Source organism: Larimichthys crocea, chromosome XIII (assembly GCF_000972845.2).
Source record: "Larimichthys crocea isolate SSNF chromosome XIII, L_crocea_2.0, whole genome shotgun sequence".
Lineage (NCBI taxonomy): Eukaryota > Metazoa > Chordata > Actinopteri > Sciaenidae > Larimichthys > Larimichthys crocea.
This window is the reverse complement of record NC_040023.1, coordinates 9,309,076-9,335,565: the sequence shown is the minus strand read 5'-3', so window position 1 is coordinate 9,335,565 and position 26,490 is coordinate 9,309,076. Positions and strand designations below refer to the sequence as shown.

The window sequence follows — 26,490 nt, the reverse complement described above, 5'->3', positions numbered from 1 at the left end:
GTGTGCGCGTGAGCTTGATTTAAAAAAATTAAAATAAACCGTTAATGTGCGCGTGAGCTTTATTTTAAAAAAATAAAATAAACCGTTAATGTGCGCGTGAGCTTTATTTAAAAATAAATAAATAAACCGTTAATGTGCGCGTGAGCTTGATTTGACTAAAAAAAACCTTAGTATGCGCGTGCCACCTACCGTTAAACAGTAGTGTAAAGTAACAAAGTAGATTTACTTTAGTACTGTACGAAATTGAGGTACTTCAGGGGGAAATACTTATGTGTGTACTTTATGCTATACATTCAGTCATTTCTTAATACTTTAAGTTACTTTGTATTTTAAGATTTAACCTTTAAAACATACAAACAGTTTGTAAAATATGACACATTTTTCAATTTTTTAAAATGCCATTAAAAAATATTCAAACCTGTTTTTAATGCTAATAAACAATACATTTTCTTTTAATAAATCTACTGTAAAAACGGTCTTATTCCAAAAAATAATAATAACAATAATAAATAACACTGTATTTAACTATTAAAGGTATTTATGATACTACTGACATTAATTCTGTAGAGGATAATTATACCCAAAGACAAGATTATAAGAGTGATGATGCAAAATTAAACCTAAATCTGTAAATAACAGGTCATTAAATATCATAAAGAAATTGGGGTCCAATTGGAAACTATGGGTCCACCAAAGTGCCTTAGAAATATTTCTATCTTGTGCATCTTTAAGGACTTTAATGAGTAAATTGAAAAGAAGAAAATATTTAATATATAATATATATAATAGATATTTAATAAAATGTGGATTAAGAGAAATAAATATATTGATTTGATTAATTTTGACATGAAATAGTCAACATGGGTATTTCCAATGACACTAATTAAGTAATCCATCACTTCTCGTTGGCTGCGTGCAATAAATGTGAGGTGTTACAAACTTCCTGTTTGTCAAGAATTTGTGGAAGTTACAGACAACCTCAGTGAGTTCATTATTTCTACACTAGAAAAGGTTTTTTTCAGTTGGTATTAAATGTGTTTTGTTAATTTGTAGTTAGATGTTTGAGTCCCATTCATTCACCCTCAGTACAGTTTTCATGAACAATGAGATTAGCTACAGAGACCAAAACTGTTTTTTGTACCAGGCTGTAAACATGTTTATTTCTGCTGTGAAGTTGGACATTTGAACATGGGGACTTATGGAGACTGACTCACTTCTGGAGCCAGCCTCAAGTGGACGTTTGAAGAACTTCAGTGTTAGTCCAGAATGAAGACACTGGTGACCCCCCTGACTTTTATTTTGCAACAAATTTTTCAGGAATATCAACATAGATCATTTGAATACAGATTTACAGTGTTCTTGCAGACATCTCAAAACCTGAGCAAAAATAAATAAATCATCAGATTTGTTGCTGCTTTAAACATACATTGCAAAATGTATCCGCTTCCTCATCGTGTCACGTTTGATGGACAAATATCATGTGTCAAACGTGACACCCACAGTCCAGATTTCCCCACAGACACGAGATCTTTTTGACACAAACAAACACTCCATCACTTCCTTACTCAGATAATCAGTCCTCTTTGACCAACTGCTCAACATTGCCTGACAGGTAAAGATACAGATGTGAGTTTGTGCTGAAAGAACTGTATTTGTATCTTCTTAATTATTTGTTTAATATTTGTTGATTAAGTCAATATGCTGTGTGTTTTCAAAATTGGTGTAAAATGTTTCAGTGTGACTTTTCATTTTGATTTTTTTTTTTTAGTTTGCATTGGCTGTAGGGTAATATTTAAGAGAGAGTTAGCAGAAATTGCTTATGTTAAGTGTTTTTGTGATAGTTTACATCCACAAACTTGCCACTGAGTGCATTATTTGTAATTTTTGTCATCATAACGCAAATATTTCTTCTTTCAGTACATGCAAATTATGTATTTTTTTGTCCTTTCTTTATTTTTTTGTGTTCATTGTTCATCTTTGACTCAAACTCTTCATCTCATCCAGCTAAGATGGGTGTTGGTCTGGTGGTTTCCGCTTTGCTCATCGCTCTGATGCAAGGTCAGTTCTCTGTTTACACACAGATATTTCTACAGGTGGATGTTGTTGTTTTTTTCACATTTCCTCAAAGTTTCTTATTCTAAGAGAGGAAACTGTTAAAATGAGGTTGAATGAACGTGAAGGAGAACGATTGTGGTAGTTGTGCTTCATTGAATCACTTCAGGTGTCTTTGGCAAATCCTGGAGTGTGACGGTGCCCCAAAGCATCGTGGCCATCAGTGGCTCCTGTATCAAAGTCCCGTGTAGTTTCAACGTCCCAGACTTGCTGAAGAGAGACGTCGTGAACTGCTCACAACGTGGTGTGTGGACAAAAAGAGACCATTCTGTCGTCAAACAAGTAGGTTGTCTCTTTGTTTTCTGCAACAAAACTCATCATTTCAGTTGTCAAGCAACTTCGTATATCATATATCATTGTATTTCATTTTAAGGAAGCTAGTACTAGTACTAACTGCAGGATACGGTCAAATTTCCCGCTTGAAAAAAAAAAGGAAATGAGCATTTTTGTGAGTGTGTGGTCTACATTGTTCTAGATGTTATTTGCAGAATTTAAAGTGTTGTGCTGATTTCTCTCAAAACTCTTGTAGATGAAAATAGTCGGGGACTTGAGGAGGAATGACTGCACTACATTGGTCCGTGACTTCACACAGGCCCACAGCAATGTATACTTCTTTAGGCTGGACTGTACAGAAACACTAAAGTACAGTTTCACGAAGGGAGGAGTCAACATTACAGTTCAACCAGGTATGACTAGATGAAGTAATGAGAGATATTCAAATGGACAAATATTTGCGCTCCTGTCATTAAATCTTAGACTTAATTATTACAATATTTGCCTCTGAGATGTACTCGGGTAGAAGTATAAAGTTGCCTTTCTTTGTGTACAAATACAAGAAGTCATGCGCTATGCTACCTGGAGGAAAGTCTTCTGAAGATTGGTTCTAGACAGACTTACAAGTGAGGCCTGTACCCTCAGAGTGGTGGATGGTGGGTAATTAATAAGTAAATATACAATGTGACTCTTTGGAAAATAACAGCAGAGTAATTACTGGACTTCCTTCCATCAGATAACCAGAAACACAAATGTAAGTAATCACTAATGTCTGCTGGATGTGTAAAAACTCTATCTTTGCAATAGGCCCGTCTCCGCCCCAGTTAACTGTTGGGAATGAGGTGTTAGCGGGGTTGAAAACGGAGCTGCGGTGTTCAGTCCCAGTGCCGTGCCCCTCCATGCCCCCGACCATCAACTGGACCCTACCAGACTCCTTTAGGGATTGGCACAAATCACAGCAGGTGATGCATCGCTTATTCGCTCTTATTCGCTATCTTAGATTTTAGTGCAGTGGTTAGCACTGTTGGTGCCGCTGTAAACAAGCGAATCTCCCCCGTGTGGGATGAATAAAGTCTGTCTTGTTGTATTCAAACCCCTGTAGTTTTGTACAAAAAGAGTCCAGGTTGAGATGTGAGATGCCACTTCTTCAGTTTGTGTTGTGCTTTGTGGTGGTTGTTGTAGTGGAGGGTTGGGGTTGGATGTTGGGGGTTTTTTATGTTTTTTGTGTTACATATTTTGTATTAAAAGTGCTATACAAATAAAGTCTGATTGATTGACTGAATATTTAGAAAGGAAATACTCTTTACTCAACTACATTTATGTAACAGGAAAGCCTGGGAGTGGATGGACAGAAGACCATGACGTCCCTAGTGGTCTTCATCCTCTCAGCCGACCACAACAACGAGAATGTCACCTGTTCTGTCTCCTACCCGCTGTCTAAAGGGGGCAGCACCAAACCGTCTGCAACGTCTATGAGGCTCCTCGTCCACTGTGAGATACTCAGTGTTTAATGTGAAAACAGTGACCTCTGCTGAGGAAGAAACACAAGATGCTTTACTCCAAAAGTCTGTTTAAAATGCACTCAGGAGTAAAAGTTAAAGAGGAGAAAGCTTTTCTTTCCACATTAAGTTGAGTGATTTTTACATAAAACAACACGAAGAGCTGATAAAATCCAACACGTTACCTTTAATTATTTTGTGACCCTTTAGAGAGAACCACTAGTCTAAACTACCTGAAGTAAATAAAGTAGATGAAGTAGCTTCACATGGAGCATCTAGAACAGTAAAATGCTTCTTTGATGCATCAGTAATAAGAATCTAATAATATCATATACGTATAATCCAAATATCTCAGTCACAAGGTCCATATGAGTATTTTTCATACATTTTGTAGGATTTTTAATGCAGGACAAGTGTAATAAAAAAAAGTATAGGTACTTTTACTTCAGTAAAAGATCTGAATACTTCTTCCAGACTGATTTATGAACCAGAAAAGATTCAGAAACATATTCTAGCAACCAAAATCATGTTTTAACTTCAATACTTTTCTGTGATACTTGCTATTTAGACAGATTTCTCTTTATTCTCCTACAATTATCCAAATTAAACAAACTGAGGAGAGAAAATCTGTTTTACATTTTACATAAAAAGGTCACAAATACACACTGTTTTTATTTAAATTTGACATTTCCACAATATATCTGGACATTTTAACATGGGGACTTACGGAGACAGCCTCAAGTGGACGTTCAAGTAACTGCAGTTTTTGGAACTTTTTACAAATTACACGTAACTCTAAAAAGTTACTAAGTTTGTCGCAGAAGCTGATGGAATATGGTTGTTTTCTCTCTGAATATTACTGACTGACTGATTCATTCATTCGTCTTTTGGTTTTTTATTAATTCACTGACACAAGTTCTCCTTCCCTCCTCTTCCTACCTGCCTTCTTCATTATAAAGAATGAACACTGATTTATGATCCATTAAGGTGATGAGTGTGTTAGACACAGAAGAACATAGTTTGAAAACACAGCTCACTTGTTCGAACATGACTTAGTCTGACTGACTGACTGGAGGGGATTTTTTTTTCTGCGCAGACGGAAACGTTTCTTTAAGCAGTCAGTGTTTAAAGAGCTGAACCTGTCTTAACTCGGTGCTGAAGGAAGAGTAATGAGTGTACGCCTGCACGCATGACACAAGGTGCCATTGTTACTGTACGGCAGGCTGTGATAGCGGTGAAAGAAATACTCTGATCATTTACCAAAGTGAGAGTTGCAATACCACAGAGTAAAAGCCCTGTATTCATAATCTTACTTAATTAAAGGTATTACGTAATACCACTGTCATGAACATGGACAGCTGTACACGTGTATTTGTAACGAATGACAGAAAAGTCAGACCCAGATTTACTCTTGTCCGGCGGCTTTTCTCTTCTTAGCTCCCTCCATCAACGTCCTCTTCGGTCTCGTCTTCTCTGTCATTATGTCCATAGAGGCTGCTGAGCCCGGTTACATTTCCCGTTTGCCCAGCTCCTGTTCTGGCACGACACTGGCTTCGCTCCCCATCAGCATTCCCTGTAAACCTCCCCTTCTTCTTCTTCTTCTTCTTCCCGGTGGTCCAAAACGCCTGCGCTACAAACACTAACACTCCCCCCAGCGCTCTGAGCTCACAGTTGCTCACAGTGATTTAAAATCTGTTAGTTTATGGTCGAAAAGTTGCAGCTGTGTAGCTTGAACGTGAACTTCAAGTCTATTCTTAACGTATAAGATCATGGTCGTAGTCTCTGTAACGTCACCTTCAGGTTTCTGAAGAGCCATTGTGAAGCTCCGCAGTGCGTCTCGACTATAATTGAACCCCCTTTGACCGGCATATTCACCCCCCCGTTTTTTCTTGTATCCTGGCTTCTGTGAAGTCATGTCTAGGCAATGCATTCATCAGACAGACACCACCACACACTTGACCTTTGTGGTGTGCATGTGTGAAAGGGCAGGCGTTCCTCAGTGCTCACACAGAAACAGTAACATCATGGAGAAACCTCTCGAGCCTCTGCCTCGTTGTGAGCTATGCTACAACTATTTCTTAATGTCCTTTACATACTATGCTCAATCTGTACTCCTACACTTTTCTATTAGTTCATGGACAACATGACATATGAGCAAACCTGCTTTCCATTACCCACGTTGAACATTCCTGTGACATGGAGGCCTGCCTAATATGTTCTAACCCCAGATATCTCTGTTGGTTTTCCTACAGATCCTCCTAGATTCACCAAAGCAACACTCGGCACATCAGCTCCTATTTTTGAGGGATGCTTTGTGACGTTTATATGTTCGAGTGATGCCAACCCTGCCCCCGCATTCACCTGGTTCAGAGTCGTCAGCGGACAGGTGAATAGGTTTTACTTTTTGAAGCAACATTTCATAGAAATTGGTATGTCTGTGATTTAGCGCCCCCGGCTGTACACGTGTATTCGTAATGATTATATTACTTAAAAAATAGTGAATAACAGCCAGGTAATGGCCCACCGGACATGTCTCTGTCACGTGGCAGCTGCAACACTGTTCCGACTTCAAACGCCACCGAGAGAGTTTCAGAAGCGTTTAGCCCGCCAGACTTTGTTTAGTTGCCCAGATTTGGTCATTTTCCTGGTTTATATGCTTCTAAATATGCTTCTACGTGTGTAAATATGCTACGTAGTTAATTTGTTTTTGCTTTTGAGCTGGTAGGGGTTTAAAACATTGACTAGAACGGCCGCGTATCCGTAACGACTGCGGCACGCACGTAACACAACGTCCAACAGCAAGAAGTCCAGCTCGGCGCCCGTCTTTCAAGCCTTTTATTTCACCAAGCTCTCGCCGACGAGTGAAAGTCAGTCCCGGTCCGTACAGGCTGCTCGGTTACATTTCCTGCTTACCCAGCTCCGGTTCTGGCATGACGCTGCCTTAGCTCCCCGTCGGCATTCCCTTTACGGTAACCTGAGCATTTATCACCTCTCCTCATCACAGCTGATTGAGATAGGTGATGGAGAAACTCTGGTCCTGAAGGTCCGTCAGTGTGACAGCGGGTTGTATCTGTGCAAAGCAATAAACAAGGTGGGCAGTCAGGAGTCCAAACCGGTGTCTCTGGAGGTCTCGGCCACTACAGGTAAATTGAACTCTTACTCTTCAGTATAATACTTCATCATGCTGCTTACTCTGAACCTCTGTGTGGCTACTGCCTTTGGAAATGGGCTGCAGGTCAGCTGATTCATTCAGAATCAGTTTTTTGTAAATTCTGATTAATGACTGAAATCCACTTCACTAGAGAATGACTCACCACCTGCTACATTATGAGACAAACTGAACGTAGACAAGTTACGTAATGTTGAATGAAGTGAGATGAGATTGAAGTGAGTTGAAGTTCAGCTACAACGTAAGTGAGGTCGAATTAAGTGAAGTAGGAAAGAAGAAAGTAGAGGAAAGTTAACATAAAGTAATGTGAGTTAACGTGTCGTGAAGCGAACTAAAACACAACAATAAATTTTTTTTGAAGATTCAAAGAAAAATTGACTAATTTTAAAACTCACTGAAGTATAAACGAACCAGAACATACTGGTGATATCCAGTTTCATGTACTCACCCATGATGACATTTGTCCCCCTTTCCACACCCTCTGAAAAAAAAGTTAATTCTGGAAAATTACTGAACTTGAGGAAAGTTACTATATGATTAACTAAAAAGTACTTCATTGCAAAATAACTTGCATCATAGATTGAAGATATGTCTGAAAAAAAATACTGGTTAATTCTGGTGGTAAAATCTACTGACTCTTAATAACCTGCCGATTGTTTTTTTGTTTGTTTTAATTCAGTTTCAGGAAGCTCCTATTTAACTGGTCCTTACATTATATGTGGAGTGCTGTTGGTCCTCTACATCCTGACTGTTGTTGTTGGTGTGCGTACGTTTCGAAGGTAAGAGGTCCTTAATTGTTGATAATGATAATAAACTTAAAGAGCACTCATAGAAACTGTCCATAAAAACAAACAACATATAAAAACAGTAAATACATCACTCTTGTCCTTTTTCTACTTAAACTGCTCAGTTACAGAGCTCTACTTCTGGTTTACATGTTAAAAATGACCCAAAAATGCCAGTTTTAAACTTGAGGTTTAAAGATATCTGGTGATATCTCGGCTTGAACGACAGTCGTCGGGTCACCCGGGGTTCAGCGTGGTGAACGACAGTCGTTAGGTCACCCGGGGTTGTGTGGTGTAAACGACAGTCGTCGGGTCACCCGGGGTTCAGCGTGGGTGAACGACAGTCGTTCAGGTCCCCGGGGTTCAGCGTGGTGAACACACGTCGTTAGGTCACCCGAGGTTTGTGTGGTAACGACAGTCGTAGTCACCCGAGGTTTGTGTGGTAAACGACAGTCGTCGGTCACCCGGGGTCAGCGTGGTGAACGACGCTGAACCACGGGGTACCTAACGACTGTCGTTCACCACGCTGAACCCCGGGTGACCCGACGCTGCATTCAACCGAACCTCAGGTGACCCGACAAACTGTTGTCCACATGGTCCTCGGGTGACTTAATGACTCTGATGACAGTCCACAGCAACAAGAAGCAAATGTAAACTATGGCCCGGCTATGATCCTGGCTAGGATAAATAAATAGAAATAAGAATAATAATAATAATAATAATAATAATAATAATACATTTTATTTAAAAGCGCTTTTCAAGGTACTCAAAGACACTTTACATAAGAAGAACATCGAATCATCAAAACAATATGAGATAGTAATTGCCTGGTTATGGAGGGCTTTGTGTGTGAGGAGGAGGATTTTGAACTGAACACGCTGTGGAACTGGGAGCCGGTGGAGTAAATACTCGGATCTCACCATCAGGCAGTCAGAACTAGAGAAGCTTCTTGGATGAGAGGTGAAACGTCTTCACAGGTCTACAACCAAGTCCAGTTGCCCCAGATTTAAATCCTCTTGAAGAGGTCAAAGATTGTGTCAATGCTTGTCTGTCTCACATTCATCAAAACTATTATCTATTCAGACAAAGACAGCTTCAGTCCCACCTCTTCCTCCTTTCTCCACAGCTGATGGTAGTCTCAGTTAATCTGATAAATGAGTTCACGGATCCAAAGTAACTATTTTCATTCTTAGATAAACATAACTTAGACGTCACATCAGGTCAGCTCAGGGTCGGTCAACACAACAATGATGCCGTTTTATAAAGAGCAGACCTCAGCACACCTCCTTTAACTTTTAACATTTGGCTACTCTATTGTGGAAGAAGCATCTTATGCCATTGTTATCAGCCATGCATTGTGGCAATTGCTCATAACACAGCCACACGCTCATCTGATCAATGATAAATCATTGACAATATAATGGCTGAGATATTTAATCTCATTACACATTAAGGAAAGTACCAGACAAGTAGAAGATTTCCTTCAAACAAACATAATATTTCTCTCCTTTGCATCATAATTGGTGACCTAAGTTTTAATAACTGTTGTCTCAACATCCCTGCCAGGGATCATTTTTTATTCGTGAGAGATTTAAGATTTCATCTTAAATGTAGTTTCATGATTAGACGCTTGAAATCCCACATGCAGGTGTTGACAGTTTATCTACATTTAGTGCTGGTCCTTGTAGTTCTTGTTAACATTCCTTCCCTGTTTGTCTTTCTTCTCCGGCCAAGTCTTTTCCGGCGGCTGAAGGTAAGAACTTTTTTCTTTTTTTTTTAACTTAAAACAGAGAAATTTGACAGCCAGCCAACCAAGAGACAGTGAGAAAAAAATACCCTTCTGACAGCACTAATATAGCAGATCTGATAAGAGGTATTGACAACCGTGGCACGTCATGGTTTTAGTCAGAGTCTGGTCTCACGAACTAACTGAAGCAGGAAGTCGGGATGACTAAGCTTCAAACATGATAAATCATTTTAAGGAATGAGTCGCTCCCCATGCATGCACGCATTAACAAAATAAACAATTTAGATTTTCAAAACATATAAAGTACAAGAGAACGTCTTAAACAGGCGAGATAAATTTCAAATATGATGAGTTGGTTTTCCTAATAAGAACAGATCACATGCTGGAAAAATGATGTAAGACGTAAGACGATGTAAAGTAAAAGTACAAAAGCATTTTCCGAAAGCACTTACAATGCTGTCAGAGTTAAATTATTATATGTTACAATACATTATATGTTGATATATATCAGACTTAAAGGGCTCTATTTACAGAATCTGGCAGAAATGGAATATAATACTCATAACGATGATTTAATTAGTGTATAAACACCTGAAAATAAGAGTTATTATGGATTTGTTACCTTGAGTGTTGAGTATTATTGCTACAGTTTCCCAGAATGAACAAACTAACCCGACTCTAAATTGGGCCTTTTGCTGTAGTTTCTCCGTGGAACAGACAACCTGATAAGTTAAAGCGAGGTAACACGTGGAGTAAATACAAGAGAACTAATTAACGATTGCACTCAAGAAGTAAAGTAACACAAGACACCTGAGGAAACACACTCTTTCAACATAAAACAGGGAATATAAAAATAAGAAATCCCAAAACAAAACGTGACACCTTCATGTCTCAAAGTAACGATGAACTGTTGTTTCTCTACCTCGAACACATTAAGAAGGGAAGACACTAATACACTAATTAACTGTTGACGAGGCACACCTGTTAATTGTAACATCATTCCAGGTGACGACCTCATGAAGCTGATTGAGAACGCGTACGTCACTTCAGCCTCCTCTAATTCATTCAAGGTGCTTTCACACAGAGTTTGTTTCCTCGGATAGCCCGGTTCGCTTGGACAGGTGTCGAAGCTCATTAACTCACTTACAGTAGGAAAAGCCAGTCAGTGCTCATCTTGGGCAATACGGGCGTCCAAACAAGCAGCTGTTTGGGTAACTGCATGACGTCGTCCAGGCGGTTTGGTCCGCTTTCAAAAGTGCAAAGTGCAAATTGAAATTGTGAAATTTTTCAGCATTCCTCAACTAATCTAACCGAGTGCCCCATACTAACCTGTTTCATTTATTGAGTTTTGGTCACACGCAATATTAAATATTAAATATTACATTAAACACTTCTGTAAATCATTCATCTGGTATGACGCAGTCACCGTTTACAATTCCACTGTTTCGACATCACACACAGTGAAATTCAGTCCTGCTGTCTGATATTAATCTCACATCCTCAAACACCGAGAACTGTCAGTTTTGATTCCTATTTATATATTTTCTCAGCAGATCGAGGCGAAAGATGAAAACACCTACACCGATCTGAAGATTAGCAACATCACCTCTGTCTATGAGCAACTCCAGGTATCTACAACTTTTTATCAGCGTTTCCTGCAATGATAAACATATTTACACAAGACGTATGACTAACTGTTTAATGGTTAGTCATACGTCGTTTTCATTGCAATACTCTAATGTTTGTTTTTTGTCCTTGTGTCTTTTCCCCCAAGTCTCGACAGCCTAAATCGATGCCTCCTCCTGATGATAACTATGAGAACCTTCCAGAAGCAACTCGCAAACCAAAACCTGCTGCAACCAAAGTGGAACCTGAAGGAACCGACCAGAGAGTTTCATTTTCATCAAAAGTCGTCCTAAATGTTTAGTTTTAACGAGTTTTCTTTTCTGGTGATGTGAAATGTATCTACTTTTCTTTCTTTCTTTTTTTTTACTGTTTCAAGCATCTATGAAAGTTTTATATGAAGTTAAACCTTTTTGTAATATTATACACATGTTCACACAAGTCAAAAAATATTATGTTGGCATGGGATTTTAATAAAGTTGTAAACTAGTGAAGCACAATATCCTTTCAGCTCGTTGGTGATGTTTAGAGAATTGGGGTTTCAGGTTTTTGTCTTGTCTTGTCATTTCCTGTTTTATTTTAAAAGATAACTCTCCTCTCGTTTCAGGTCAGTTGCCCTTCCTCATGTGTCACCGGTCTGATTGTCTTCCCCGCCCTGATTGTTTCCACCTGTTCCCCATTACCCTGTGTATATATTGCCTTTGTCTTGTGCCGGAGTGTTTCGTTCTTTTCGTTCACCCCAGCCAGTCGTTCCCACAGTCCTCGAGCTTCCTTGCTTCCCCACGTAACGTGTTTGTTTTTGCCTCCATGTGAGTGATTTTTTTGTTGTAAATTTCATAGTTTATGGTTATTGTTTTCTGTTCAGCTTTATAGCGGATTTGGCTTTTGTCCTCCCTCGTGGAGTGATTTTCTGTTACCTTTTCCTCTTTGGAGTGGTTTTGCTTTGTAGAGTTAATTCTTGAATAGTATCTTTATTTTGACTCTAGGGTCTTTTCTTTGAGTCTCTCAGTGTTGGAGTATTTCTAATAAAGTTCCACCCAGCTGGTGAAATCTCTGCATCCGAGTCCTCCTTTGAGTCCGGGCCTGACACAAAACAGCTGAACCCAGTTACATTTCCCACTTGCCCAGCTCCTGTTCTGGCACGACACTGGCTAACTTCCCCTTCAGCATTCTCTCTTTGCCTTGTGGGCTTGGAAAAACTCCTCTTTTTCCCGGTGGTCCAAAAAACTAACACCCCCACAGTGTTCCCAGTCCAAGCACACACACACACACAGCTAAACTCAGTATTAGTAGGTATTTTATGATAGAGGCAGAAAAAGTTAGACGATGACTCCCACACAGACAACTTCAAAGAATCTTTTTGGGACGACTTCTGTCTGTGAGAGCTTTGATCTGGGAGGTGAGACACAAATCTCAAACAATTATGAAATATGAAATGCATTTTTTTTTTAACCTTTTAAGCAACTGTCAACTGATCAGCAGAAGATATATTGATGAATCACTGAAATGCCTGACAGATGCACACGTCCCCTCCCTTTAATGCGTCTTATTTCTGTGGCAACAGCCGACTGTCAAAACACCTGATGTGCTCTTGGACCGGCGTCCCTCTTCAAACACATGTTGCTCCCGACATCTGGGACCGCAACTCCATCACGAGATGGAAAAAAAACCTTCAACAGTGAGGGGGAAAAGACATCTGTAGCTTTTCAAGCTTGCAACCCAGACTGGGTTGAAAACATAACATATTTTTGTCTTTGGCTGGAACAGCTGCATAACATCACTGTCCATATATGATGATATAAAGTGTCTGGAACAGAATCTAAAATGAGATCAGAGTTGTGTCGGGGTCTCCAGACAGATCACCAACATCCCGACATTCTCGAGAAATTCCACAGGAAGCGCTAATACGTCGCTTACTCTGATCTTTGCTTTGACTTCACACTTCACTTATTGTCACTGGGGGTGATCTGCCGTTTGGCTGCCAAGCTGAATTCCTGCCTAATGTGACGGTTTAAATTGGTGGCAGTTTAGTCTGCGCGTGAGTGTTTGATCCCTAAAGATAGTCTGTCTGTGTCGGAGCATCCAAGGGGTTTCAAAATGTGTCAAAATTAATGCAGACGCTGAAAGATTTAAGCGCAGGTGCTGGCTTGCATCACTTCATGTTTGGACTACTTTCACATTCCCAGTAATAAATGCACTGGCGAAAACCATCAGCAACTTTTATGTCTGCTTATATCAGAGTAAGTGAGCCAAAAAAAAGAGGGAGAAAACCTGCACCCGTCAGTCATTTGCATGCTGCCTCCCCCACTCGCCCAGTCACTGCATTCCTTACATTCATAGTCTTGAAAATAGAGTGAGAGAGAGGGACATATCAAAAGCAGAAAATATCCGGTATGTGGGTGGCTGAGGAAATTATTTGTGGTTCTTGTGAAAACCACTATTGAGGACAACCTCCCCCACCTAAGCCCTAGCAAATATCCATTACCCCATATGGCTCTGATGACAAAAGGAAGCCGAACGAGTCAGCACTACAACCGTTATGACGTGCTTCACTTTCTCTGGCACCAGTTCAGCATGGGAGCCCCCCTCCCCAGTCAACTGATGATAGGAACAGAAGTGGTTTCGGAGTTAAGCAGATAGTAACCTATATTTCTGGATTTCAGGATGCAGCTCTGTACGATGTATGAATTATTCTGGTGGGTGGAGATTTACTCTATCGCAAACATTTCATGAGAAGCAGGAAACTACTTGCTTCTTGGAAACTCTGCAAACGTCACCCCCCGCAACCCCCCACCTCTCCAATTCACTTTTACCCACTGACGACGCAAATGTGACACAAGAGCAGACCACCATTATACAGATTAAGTGAGTAAGATAATGATGTTGCTCTTACAGTTTATTTTTTTTAGCTGACAGCCGACTTAGTAAGTAGTGACTTATTGAACTGTTAAACTGGCTCACGCAATCCAGTCACCAAAAACAAGTGAAAGTAATGCAGCACACACAAAATGGGCCTGTGAGTGGTTGGTTGCAATTGCAAAAATTAGAACATAGCTGCAAAATATTAACTGTCAATGCATTTTTATCAGTTTTTCAACAATATCTGTTCCTGGATATCATATTGAGCATATCCAAAGCATTTCATTGGAAAAGATTAGACTCCGGCCTTGGTTTATTATTGAAAAACTGACACAACACTGACTTAAAACACGGGACCATTCAATGTTCAAGTAAAATCCACAGTGTTTCCCAACCCAAGTGTTTAAGTCTCCCAAAACCAACAATCAGGGACTCTCTATTGTTCAGACAACCCATCCGAAACAAGCCCATTTATCGAAAAGACACAGTCAGTTGACCTTTGTTGTCATGGTCAAGTGGTCATCATGGTAACACATAAACATGGTTGACATAGTAAAATGGTGGCCGTTTGGTGATTGTGGTTTGCGTTAAACTGACTATGTCACTAACATACTTTTGGACCACTGAGTTTAATATGTTTCGGAAGCTTTTGGTTCTTCTTTTTCCGGATTATTGGTGTTTCGGAATAATGTGCATTTGCATAATGGGATCCCCCCGGGAGGAGTTGGAATCTGTTGCTGGAGAGAGGGATGTCTGGAATGCCAGCCACCCAGCCACGGTTTAATGAAAGGAAATGGATTGATGAATAAAAACCAGATGGAGAAGTTGGTGTATTGAACACAAAATGTGACTGTGCAATGGGAACAACATACCAGTTCTTCCTTTGGAGATCTGATGTGGGAACGCCAGGATAGATCGGTAGGCGTTGGAATCTACTGCTGGGGAGAAGGATGTCTGGAACTGCTAAACTTGGCCACCACGTTGACCCAACCTTGGTTTAGTGAAAGGAAATGGATGGATAGTTGTCAAATTTAATTTACACACAATTACACTTCCACGCATTACTGTTTGAGAAACGTCTGTATTAACTTCGAAAACCACCTCAATTTCAACACGTACGTTAAATATGAACTATGAAAAATGGAAAAAAATCAGCTCATTTTCTTCCTTTAGAACTTAGAAACATTAATTCATGCATTAATTTCATCCCAGTTATATACCAGCAAAGCACTCTCCTCTTGCCTCATGCAACAAAACCTCATGAATAACTTCCCCAATTTTTCCTTGAATTTCATTGGTTCCGTTTAAGTCTTGTAAAGGGTTAACTCCAGAATATAAAGCTGATCCTCTGACTTCCTCAATCAAATCTTAAAACTAAAGGCGGCCAGGCGCTTCAGATGTCTGATGACTTTCTGATGAAGATTGTGGACACACATTGTCTGTTTATAGTCGCTCTACAAGGTATTTTTTATTGATTTTACTGTTTTATCATTATATGTTATTAACTGTTGACTATCGTCTCTTTTAAATTAAGCTATTATTATTGTATTAGAATCATATCATTGCACTAGTAGCATGCACTATGTAACACATTATTCATTTACCTTTTACGTCCATACAATCTGGGCACAGATGCCGAGTTTGAGCAACAGCAAAGTTCTGTTGAACATGAGCTTTTATCTATTAGGGAAAGAGACATGCTTTAAACATTAAGACTGATGGGGCGGTCAGTAGCGTAGTGGGTTAAGCGGCTACAGTCCTCGCTGCAGCTGGCCCCGGCTCGAATCCTGCATCTGTCATTCCCCCTCTCTCTCTTCCCCTTGCTTCCCAGCTGTACTATCATTAAAGGCATAAAGGCCAAAAAAAGAATCTAAAAAAAAAGTCTATCGGAGGATCTGTAAGTGGAAACTTAACGATATAAACTGTTTGAGGCAGCGGAAACAATTTGCAAATGCATCGACACATCATTACCTTTTAAAATGTATGCTTCATGAAAGGTCATCAAGATCAAAAATGAGCTAGGTGAAACATTTGAATCTGATGATTGGCGTGATAAATACTGATACACCTATTTAAAAACAGGAAGTTTTACTCATGGTGGCACAGAGATGACTTTCAGGGACTGATGTAATCTCAATCGATGATAGAATTTCACAAGTGAAACCTTAATTTCCAGAAAACCAAGATCAAGTCACTCTCTTTATGACGTCTCTCTCCTTGTCTTTAGCAAGTTTGATGTCCAGCCAGGAAAAAAATCACCAGTCCTACAAAACTTTAGAAATTCCATGAAAGCAAAGACGTAGTAAAACACTTCAAAAAAAAAAAAAAACCCAAATGAGTGATATGTATATTGTAATAAACCGCACTGGGAGCTGCCCGAGATGACCACAAGCTTAACTGGTGTAGCAGCTGGGGTTCAAGAGCACACTCATCGTGGTTAAGAGTATTTGGCCTCGCCGTGACAGGAGTCAGAACATCTTTGCTGCGTTTATTATGAATGAAATGTGCCTGTTGGGATGCTGTCAGTTAGATTTCTTCACTTCATGATGAGACAAGAGATGTTTCAGTGTCCAGAACTCACTTATTATTATAATAAACACCCTCCTCTTGATGTGATGTTCCTCCTTTAATGAGCTGCTCAGATTAAATTATTAAAAAGTGACGACATAAGGAGGGAGAGAGGCAGGAAGCGTTGCTCAATTCTGTTTTTTTTCCCCCCCTCTGATCCCTGCATCACGTTTTATTCCTTATTTACATCAACAAACAAAGAAAATGAAAAGTGAGGATGGAAGTTGGTGGAGCTCTCTCCACCAACCAACCTCCATCCAGCGTGGGCGGCGAGAGAGAGAGAGAGAGAGAGAGAGAGAGAGAGAGAGAGAGAGCTTGAATGGATGCTTGGTGACTCAGGTGATGTGTCATACTCTGCTATAAAAAGGGAAGTTTTACGTTTTGTACACACACATACAAAACACACACACACGTACAGTGCACACACACAGTGGACTCAGAGAGTTTGTTTACAGCAGTGGGATCAGAAACATGAAACGTAAGTTGTTTTTTTTGATACTTTAAAAGATGTTTCAGTGTCTGTGTGGAGGAGGAGGTGGTGTTGGTGGAGGAACTGCACGTGGTCTTCAGTTTGAGTCTGAAAGTGAGGCAATCAGTGAGTGTGTGAGGGAATAGATAAATGAATGAGTGAGTGTGTGTGTGACTTTCTGTGTTAACTTCAATCTAAAGTGTTGAAACTCTGATTGAGTTTCTCTTTTGAATATCCAAAACAACGCGCTGTTTGGTGTCAGACAGGGCTGTGATTGGCTGATCTGTGTGTGTGTGTGTGTGTGTGTGTGTGTGTGTGTGTGTGTGTGTGTGTGTGTGTTTGTTAGGGGGTTTCCCTGTGCTACTCAGCAATATGAAGTTCTGTAGTATCACATGTACTGAAGTCAAATGGTGAAACATCTTTGCTTTAATATTTACGGATTTACAAGACACATCGGTAGTCGGTGTTATTTCAGCTTTATTGTTGCTGTGTTCTTAAATTAAAAACTAAGAAATGATGTAAGAAACATGCAAGTAATGCCACACAAGTGTCAGACATGACAATCATTTGTCATGCGGTATATCACACATGACAATATATGTATATATATATATATAACCTCATAAAAAAGAGAAACAAGCACAGAAAAAGACAACTGGACAAGAAAAAGAAGAAATAAATAGGAAAATAGGCTCAAATAATCATATTTACAGTAACAGTACATACAGAAATTGAAGTATACGCACTACAGAGTGTTTTTTAATTTTATATAGTCCAACTTGTCACTTGAGCGTCTGCTGACCCATTTTTTATTGTGTTGTGGTACTACTCCTCGTCATGGTTGCGAGGGGTGATGGAGTACACCATGATCAAGTCAGCAGCTCATCACAGAGACTTATAGAAACGATGTTGTCCAAAGTATTTTTATCTTTACTGGTAGCCGTCGTGTCATATCAGGAGGTCAGACAGTCATAAAGTCTTCCCTGCAGCCACGCTTGACCCCGATCAGTCAGCTCCTCGCGTGACGTGCGTTGGTGATGCAAACGTAAACAAGTGAAAAGTGAATCTCCTATACAGACGAGGGCAACTAGTCGATTACTAACTAATTACTAACCTGGTGACTGGTAAGAAAAACAAAGTGTGTGTTTGTGTCTGAGGGAGATGAAACGCATGAGTCAGCCATGCAGACGCTGATGTCATCATTGCACTTACTGTAATCTAATTTGCACACTCACTGTATGGAGACGGATCATCGACGTATCAAGAAGTGATGAGTCGATGATGATGATGACAGTCTGCCCCGGTGGACATCTGTGGAACTGCAAGTGAAAACACAGATGCCAGTATAAAGAATAGACAGTGTGTATGTGACGTCACACACAGGTTTCTATTAACTATTGTTATTATTTCCTTGATCCTGGAGCCTGGTTGGTCAAACAAGTCACCTGTAACGACACTCACCTGTCAATCAAAGCCTCCACACTCTTAATCCTGCATAACTTTAAGCCTTAATATAACCTGAACAGGTGAGTTGTATATAAATTCACCCTCAGTACAGTTGTCATGAACGGGGAAATTAGCTACAGAGACCAAAACTGTTTTTTTGTACCAGGCTGTAAACATGTTTATTTCTGCTGTGAAGTTTTTAACATGGGGACTTATGGAGACTGACTCACTTCTTCTGGAGCCAGCCTCAAGTGGACGTTTGAGGAACTGCAGTTTTTAGATACGCTTTCCAGACGTGGAGGTTGTGGCTTTTGGTTCAGGCATGTTGGAACATGTGTGAACATGCTGAGGAGGGTCATGTGACAGGGAACGCTGAGGTCACTGTAGGGCAGGTGGGAGTGTGTGGGTGTGAAACAGGAGTTAGTGCATAAGATGTGACCCAGCAACTATCACAAAACACCAGACTGACTATCTGTGTTTCTACTGACGTGTTTTGATCCGAAAAGTTTGATGGAAACAGTGTGCTGTCATTTGACCGTTTGTTTTGGATGTAAACAAGCTTTCGGTCACTCAAACTAATGTTAAAAATATTTTCAGGCTCCGATTAACTTCACTACAGAATGAAAAATCGACTTGTAGCTGCAGCTGCACTAAGTATTCACACGCTGTCAGGAAACAGGCATCAGTTATCTGTGATAAGTTGTCCTGAAAAGGAGTCTAGAGGCTCGGCAGTTTTCACGACCGTGCATGCTGCTTATTGTATTTTTATTGGGTGGTAATGTCTTTTAAAACATAAAACTATATATAATCAGAGTATCTGCCAACACGCCAAAACATAATCGTCGAACATGAGGATTCACAGACGTGTTTTGTTGTTGCCAGGTGAAAAAAGGAGCTCTGGGAAACAGAAACCACCGTATGAAGTTATTAGAATAAGAATATCGATTAGTCTTGAGATGTTTCCTGTAGTTCAAGGCTTGGACATGGAAAACTCGTGGTTTGCCGGTCTATTGACAGTAAACAGTTTCTCGAATGACTGGTCGGACTCTTGGAGGAAGCTGATGCTGATAGGACGCTTCCTGCCAGACGTCGTCCTTGTCTGTCTCAGAGGTTCACTGGAAGTTCTCATACTGAAAGTCAGACTCCAGTATTTTTTTTGTGCAGCTTCTCACAAACGGAAACCGTGGAAGTGAGTGAGCACGCTGCATGCGTGTGTTGATGTTTTCGTGTATGAGTATGAGTGAGCGTGTGCGCTGATGAAGTGACCTGTGAAATACATCAAAGACGGCCCATTCACTGTGCTTCTTAAGCACTTCTACTCTGAGCCGTAATGCTGTCACAGCTATTTGCCCTGCCAAAATATATGACTGTACACAAGAGTGCCGGCGGATGTTTTTCTTGCATGACAGACGATTTCTGCTGATGTCTTCTCTAGTAATTTTCCAATAGCCTGAATGAAGTCTTTCCAAATTTCTTGTCTGACTAAAAAAGTCACACGAAACCTGTTTCACTGATGGGGTTCATAGGCAGAAAGCTTGTAAGTTAGATCTGTTTAGGAGAAGGGAAAGGTCTGCTGTCAAACAGACTAGACTGCCACTGTTGGCTGGATGTCAGCGTCTGACTCACAGTGACACAATATTTAATTTTTCTCCTTTAAACAGGAATAAAAGATGAAATTCCTCTTGGAATAAGATCCAGACATGAGAGAGAGGAAAAAAAAAAAGATATTATGCAGCTGTTCATGTTTCCTGTAATGACTGCGGCAGCTGCTGACAGGAATAAACAAGTAAAAACAAACATGTAACTGAATCAGAACACGGTCTGACGATGTGTGAGGAGTATTCAGTAAAGTGTACATTAAAAACGAACTTACCTAATAACAGGAAATCACACAACAGTTTCTTAAGAGCTGCTGTCAAGCTCGGTGTGGTGGATCACGCCTGCGCCAGTGACAGTATAAAGCATGGACAGCGTATGCTGTAACCACACCCACCTGTCAATCAAAGCAGCCACACTGTTAATTCTGCATAACTTTAAGTCTTAATATAATTGTTCTATTAAAAAAAATCACAAAGACGGTGAGACGTGAGTTAAAAGTCCTGTTCCCAACGTTAAAACTGATAACTGAGAGCACCTTTTTAGAGACTTTAATTAATTAAATATGACATTTTTACAGCAGATATAATTGTTTTATAATAACAAAACATGAAAATCAAAAACAGCATAGAAAAAACAACAAATCTGGGCTCACAGAGAGGAGGTAAAAGTGAAACAATACACGTTTAAAAAGTTGAACTTTACAAAGTTTATTATATTTTGCTCCAGAAAGAGCTGGATTTTCCGTCACGGTGAACTTTGACCTTTTAAATTAAAGCAGTTAGTGAATGGTAGTAAAAGTGTTTGAAAGTGTCAGACACTCATAACAAAGTAGATGTTTTCTCTTCCAAAGATCGCAGCCTCAGGCGTCTGCCGGTGATGTCACCACAAAGATTAATGAGTCACGGCGCTTCCCCCGGCTGCACTCTCCTTTTTCCAGGAGGCCCAGTGCTGAAAAACAGAAAGAAGAAAAAAACCCACGGCATACCTTTCATTCCTGTACCCTGACCTAACATTAACGGACAGTTCATCTCTTTGTCGCCCCGGGTTATGGGATTTTTGAAGTTGCACAAAGTGGCAAGATAAGTTTACGGACGTGGACTAATCTTTTTTTAAATTGCTGTTTCCTTGAATAGAGCTCTTTATGAGGAGAGCTCAGGAGGAAGACAAAACAAACCACAAGCTTTATGATTCAAACATAAAGACCATTCATTCAAGACAAGGCACGTTTATTTGTATAGCACCTTTCAGCCACAAGACAAGCTGACACGCTTATCAAGTATGCAGGTGCTCTGAAATGAGTCCTATCAGAGTGTTTGTTATTAAATGTGACGTTAAAGATGTCGCTCTTCGAGACTAACTCAAACAGAATAAGAGCTGGAGTCTTAAGTTTCAGTTTTATGGAGTTGTTTCGGTTTTACAGCCCACGACTTCTGCTTCATTACCTTCATTCACGCAATGAATGAGACCAAAAACAGAACTAAAAGTGTTATTGGACATAGAAACCGATCTCTGACTTCATTCATTCATCTTCCATAACCGCTAATCCTTATCAAGGTCACGAGGGGGGGCTGGAGCTGATCCCAGCTGACGTTGGGTGACTCACCAATTCATCAGGACAAAGGCAAATAACCATTCGTGCATGCTGCCATTCACACCTATAGTCGACGTCACGAGCAGGCTTCTGAATAGGCATTGTGATCTCAGTGTGGTGGCTCTGGCCGTTGCTAAAAATGGGCAAATATGCGGATGATCGCTGGACCTGAGGCGGGCTGAATGATCAAACAACCCCTGGAGCGTATCAGTCTTCTTTTTTTTTGACAAACTCAGTCTTTTCTTCTCGTTGTTCGATGGTCTCTTTGGATGTTTCAGAGTAACGAGAGTCTTTTAATTTTAGACTTTTAATAATAATCTAAACTTTAATTAAAGCTGCAAGCAGCGATGGTCGGGCCCTCGCACATGTGCGCACGTCGAAATGTGAAGGTGATTCCTGCCGATTTCTTCTTCGAATGTTTTTATCGCCATGCCCACACCGTTTCCCCAAAATTCATAATTTTGATAACTTTTCCTCAGGAAGTCTATGTGAACACACCTACCAAGTTTGAAGTGATTTGGATAAAATCCCTAGGAGGAGTTCGTTCAAACATGACCCCTTCTCAACCAGCTCGAAACCGCAAAAATGGCGAAAAAAAGCAGCAAAATTTTTTTTCGTTCTTAAATATCGCTCTTCCTGTTCATTGTGGCTTATTGCTCCAAGAGACTTTTTTGTAGGTCTTGCCATGTTCTACAATTCGGCTGAGGTTTCGTAACTCTGTGTCCAAAACTGCGGCGGGGATGTTTCAAAGAAAAATTCAAGGGGGCGCTATAAAGCGCTTTTGCCCCGCACCCTAATTAATTATGCAGCCGAATTGTGCATAACACTGGTCTTAACAACCACGTGAAGTTTCAGACAGCTCTGAGAAACTATATGATAGCCCAACACTTTTGCCTGAAAATCAGCCCAAAAGTGAATGGAGTCTCATTTTTTTCCGAAAAAATTGGCAGCGTTGACTTTCACGCGCCGTCACGGCCACGCCCTCTGATGAAAAGTTGTGATTTTTATAACTTTGCATTGTCGATGCCTTGAGAACACACACGCCAAGTTTCAAACACATCGGATGAAATCCCTAGGAGGAGTTCGTTCAAATGCGACCCCTGGAAATGACCCCAAAACCTGAAAAGTCCAAATTTGACAAAGATTGGACGCCGTAAGCTTCACTGTAGCCCGGGTCACCAAGAGACTTTTTTGTGCGCCTCACCCCAGCGTGCCGTGCTCGGGCCCTAAAATAACAGTGTCATGAAATGCAGACATCAAAAAGGCCCTGTGACCCCCTGTGAAGCATCGGTGACCCCTAGTGCCTTAAAGGATAATTCTTGTTTTTGACAAACTGGGTCTTATTTTTGTAGTTTTGTCCCTGATTTATGTCAGTTATGAAACAAAGTCCAACATAAGAAGAAACATGAGCAATCATGGTTTATTTAAATCACTCAATCAATCAATAAACCCACAGAAAATGTTGGTAATAATCATAAAGTTCAAAGTTTAACCAGAGAGGCGATCGGTAAACTGTAATAGATGTTTACAACAGACAGTTTGGCCAATAATATCACTGTTTACCTTTGTTTTCCCGGCATAATAACCTGTATGTCGTCTCATCTGACTTCTTTTCTACCACAATGCCAAATCTCTGCGATTAAAATGAACTCATGACCTCCTCAATAAGAGCTGACATTAAGAACAACAACGTGCAACTGATGCTGATGTGTTCAAACATGAACATGACTCGTCAGTGGAAACGAACAGACCTATTAACCTTTTGCATATATTTCTCAGAAGTCAGAAAGTGTCTGACCTACTTTGGCCTGTAAACCTTCGTCATCTTCATCTCCCTACCGCAGGACTTTAATTTAAAATCTGACCTGTTAATCTGATTTCTTGAATGACTGTTCATGTCCTGGATGACACAGGATGCGACAGTGACGGTGGTGGAGCAAATGACGCCTGGGAGCTCTTACTTATCACTGATAATTCTTAATTAGTATCATGGTATCACCTGTTTACCCCACTGCTTTATGGCTGCTGTGAAAAAGGCTGAATAGAGCTGTTGTGTGACATGGGTTGGTAATAAAAATGCAGCTTTGTGGTTTTCTTTCTGATTCACACGCCGGGTCAATGAGGCTGAAGCATGCGAGTTACTGTCAACAGTTGTGAGAGCAGCAGCTGTAAACACAGTGAGTGTTTTTCTGGGATATTGAGAAACACGTTGAAACAATTATTTTGTAATGTTTATTTTGATCTTTTCTTTGTCTTTTCAGTAATTCACAACTCCGCTTCCTGTCTTCTTCGCCTGCTGCTATTGGCTGAGCTGTTCGTCCACTCGTGGTCGCGTCCCACCAGCAGTCCGTACCTCTGTAAACACTTTGCATCAATGATCACTAAGGTGGAGGAGCTGACGAAACTTTCCAAAAAACTTCATGAGTTGGTAAGACTTATAGATGACCCCTCAATTTGTTTCACAGAGATGCAACCAAACTAACTAAAAGTAGGCTGCTGGAATTCAAATAAACAGATAAAATTGGTTAATTATTGCAGTAAATAAATGTTTTTATTGGTAGTTTATATTAACCAAATATATACAACATGTTTACACATAGACATTTAATTGTCTGTACCATAAACTGCTGAGAGGCTGGGACAGGAAACAATCAGCACCTGTACCAAACAAAAAAAGACAAAAACTAAATCAAACATATGAAGTTCACGTGTCAAATTATCAGTTTGTAATCTGCAGCTTCACCACTAGATGTTCCTAAATCTTACATACTGGACCTTTAAGTCTCAAGATGCTTAAAATCAAGATGTACTTTAAATTTCTCATCGTGTTTCTCAACAGTCAGACAATGTACTCGCTACCTTTGCCGGAGTGGAGAACAGACTGGACGGTCTTCCTAATATAAAACAAAACGCTGAATATTTCAACTCGCTGCAGGTAAAGTTTCTGGAATCAGGGATTCATTTTTTTCCAGACATTTACTTTAAAGCGATAGGTTTAATTTATATTTTCTCTCTTTTAATGTTTGCACAGGTGAACGTGTCCCTCTCCGAGCTGTACGGGTACACTCAGTCCTTCAAACTGCACGTCGACTGGTTGAAAACAGTCAAAGAAAACCACACTTTGTCCACCCAGTCATCTTCAAACGCAAGCACTTACCTCCTGCAACTATCCAACCAACTTAATGCATCTCTTCAACAGGTGAGAAAACCAGCAACTTTTATGGAACAATAAAAGTTTGATACTTCTGCTAAAAGTGGTTAGACTAAGTATGTTTAAGGTGGTCTTCAACTCATGTGGTGTTGAGGTCAATCAACCTCTGGTTTAAAACCAGTTATAAGCATCCATAAGACACTTAAAGTTCATTGCATTCTTCTTTTCTCTTCTTTCTGTCTTCAGATCAGTGCTGAGGTTCCTCAGTCGCCGACTCCCTCGTCCCTCCCTGTCGTCTCCACAGCCTTCGATGAACTCCAGTTCTCCGTCGAGATCTCTACACGGCTACAAGTGTTTTGTAGCTGGACAAAAAGAGTGTTAAAGTTCCTCCAGAAGCTGTCCCGCTGTCATAGACATTAACCCTCTGCCCATTTCTGTTTCTTTTACTGCAAAACCACTGTTAACTTATGTTATATGCAAGCCAGCAAGGAGTTTTAGCCGTCCTAGCAGCATGTCTCCAGGGATGGTATTGTAGGTTGTTTACTTCTTCAAATGGGAATATCCCAACAAATATTGGATGGATTAAGATGAAGTTCAGTACAGATGTTCATTGTGCACAGAGGATGAATTTCAATGACTTTGGTGATACCCTGACCTTTTTTTGTAGCGTTACCAAGTAGTCAAAGTTTTCATGAAGAGTCCAGTTATTTCAATATCTAGTGGCTAGCTAGGTACAAAATTTAGTACTGACTTTCAAGGTCCCCAGAAGATGAACCCTTCTGACTATGGTGAATTCCAGAGTTCCCAAAGTTTGTTTGTTTCAGTATTTTTGTAATCTTTTCATCTCACGGCGCCACCACCAAGTCAAAAATAATTCAATACTTTTGTTTTTGACCAAATATGTGCAAAATCTACGTCAAATTTGTGCCGTACGTCACTCTTGCTTCATTAGTATGTTGGCATTGTTTCTTTGTTGGCAAACTAATGTTTGCGTTTAGCTCAAAGCACCATTGTGCCCAAATAGAACAGCTAATATTGCTCTTATTTACACGTGATGATATGCAGGATGTAGCAGGATGAACATCAAACGACTGTTTTGACGTAATATGTTGAATTTTTGAGGCATTTTTGTGAACTGTTTACACAAGTTGTCAATGCTGCGTTGGCCACGACACATCAACATCTATTCAGCAGTGAAACTGAATGTACATGTAGTAATATGCCGTACTAATGCACTGTGCAGAGGTAGTCCGACCTGTGACCTTTACTCCCTTTGAGGCTGTTTACATTTACAGTGCCTGCTAAGTGTTGATTTACTCAATGGGCTAAATGACAAGCAAATGTTGTGTAATAATATTTTTCTACTTTTGTTTTTTTAACCTATTTAGAATGATATTTATGAGCTTTTTATATTATGTGAGATGCAGGCATCTCATCTTTTTTTTATGGGTAATGTATTATGTAATATTTATTAATAATAATAATAATAATAATGATAATAATAATAATATTGTCAAGTTTTGTATTACTATTTATACTTTGTCTATGTTTTGGTTTTGTACGTTTTTCAAGTCATTAATAAAATGTTAAAAAGAGATC

At 40.0% G+C, this 26,490-nt stretch overlaps 2 protein-coding genes across 5 annotated transcripts; both read left to right on the top strand.

The window, feature by feature from the left end:
- Positions 1 to 1,217: 1,217 nt before the first annotated feature.
- On the top strand, positions 1,218 to 11,710 carry si:ch211-171h4.5 (myelin-associated glycoprotein). Of its 3 annotated transcripts, none has more exons than XM_010737716.3 (12): positions 1,218 to 1,612; positions 2,005 to 2,058; positions 2,222 to 2,394; positions 2,642 to 2,798; positions 3,193 to 3,347; positions 3,714 to 3,876; positions 6,137 to 6,270; positions 6,889 to 7,027; positions 7,733 to 7,832; positions 9,573 to 9,591; positions 11,139 to 11,213; positions 11,360 to 11,710. In XM_010737716.3, the coding sequence occupies exons 2-12, from the start codon at positions 2,010 to 2,012 to the stop codon at positions 11,510 to 11,512; spliced, it is 1,317 nt and encodes a 438-aa protein (XP_010736018.2). In that variant the 5' UTR covers positions 1,218 to 1,612; positions 2,005 to 2,009; the 3' UTR covers positions 11,513 to 11,710. The 3 variants fall into 3 exon arrangements, with proteins under 3 accessions (XP_010736018.2, XP_010736017.2, XP_010736016.2); XM_010737715.3 differs by having other exon boundaries at positions 1,223 to 1,626; positions 11,136 to 11,213; XM_010737714.3 differs by having other exon boundaries at positions 1,224 to 1,612; positions 11,136 to 11,213.
- A 5,251-nt stretch (positions 11,711 to 16,961) lies between these two features.
- il11b (interleukin 11b) lies at positions 16,962 to 26,490 on the top strand. Of its 2 annotated transcripts, none has more exons than XM_019254532.2 (5): positions 16,962 to 17,113; positions 24,002 to 24,168; positions 24,580 to 24,675; positions 24,772 to 24,939; positions 25,138 to 26,489. In XM_019254532.2, the coding sequence occupies exons 1-5, from the start codon at positions 17,107 to 17,109 to the stop codon at positions 25,309 to 25,311; spliced, it is 612 nt and encodes a 203-aa protein (XP_019110077.1). In that variant the 5' UTR covers positions 16,962 to 17,106; the 3' UTR covers positions 25,312 to 26,489. The 2 variants fall into 2 exon arrangements, with proteins under 2 accessions (XP_019110077.1, XP_019110072.1); XM_019254527.2 differs by lacking the exon at positions 16,962 to 17,113 and adding an exon at positions 23,500 to 23,917 and having other exon boundaries at positions 25,138 to 26,490.

Coding starts and splice junctions, on each gene's coding strand:
- si:ch211-171h4.5 (XM_010737715.3), top strand. CDS start 2,010: ATGGGTGTTGGTCTGGTGGTTTCCGCTTTGCTCATCGCTCTGATGCAA. Junction 2,799..3,192: donor CAACATTACAGTTCAACCAG/GTATGACTAGAT, acceptor TCTTTGCAATAG/GCCCGTCTCCGCCCCAGTTA. Junction 7,028..7,732: donor GGAGGTCTCGGCCACTACAG/GTAAATTGAACT, acceptor GTTTTAATTCAG/TTTCAGGAAGCTCCTATTTA.
- il11b (XM_019254527.2), top strand. CDS start 23,872: ATGCGAGTTACTGTCAACAGTTGTGAGAGCAGCAGCTGTAAACACA. Junction 24,676..24,771: donor AATATTTCAACTCGCTGCAG/GTAAAGTTTCTG, acceptor ATGTTTGCACAG/GTGAACGTGTCCCTCTCCGA. Junction 24,940..25,137: donor TTAATGCATCTCTTCAACAG/GTGAGAAAACCA, acceptor TTCTGTCTTCAG/ATCAGTGCTGAGGTTCCTCA.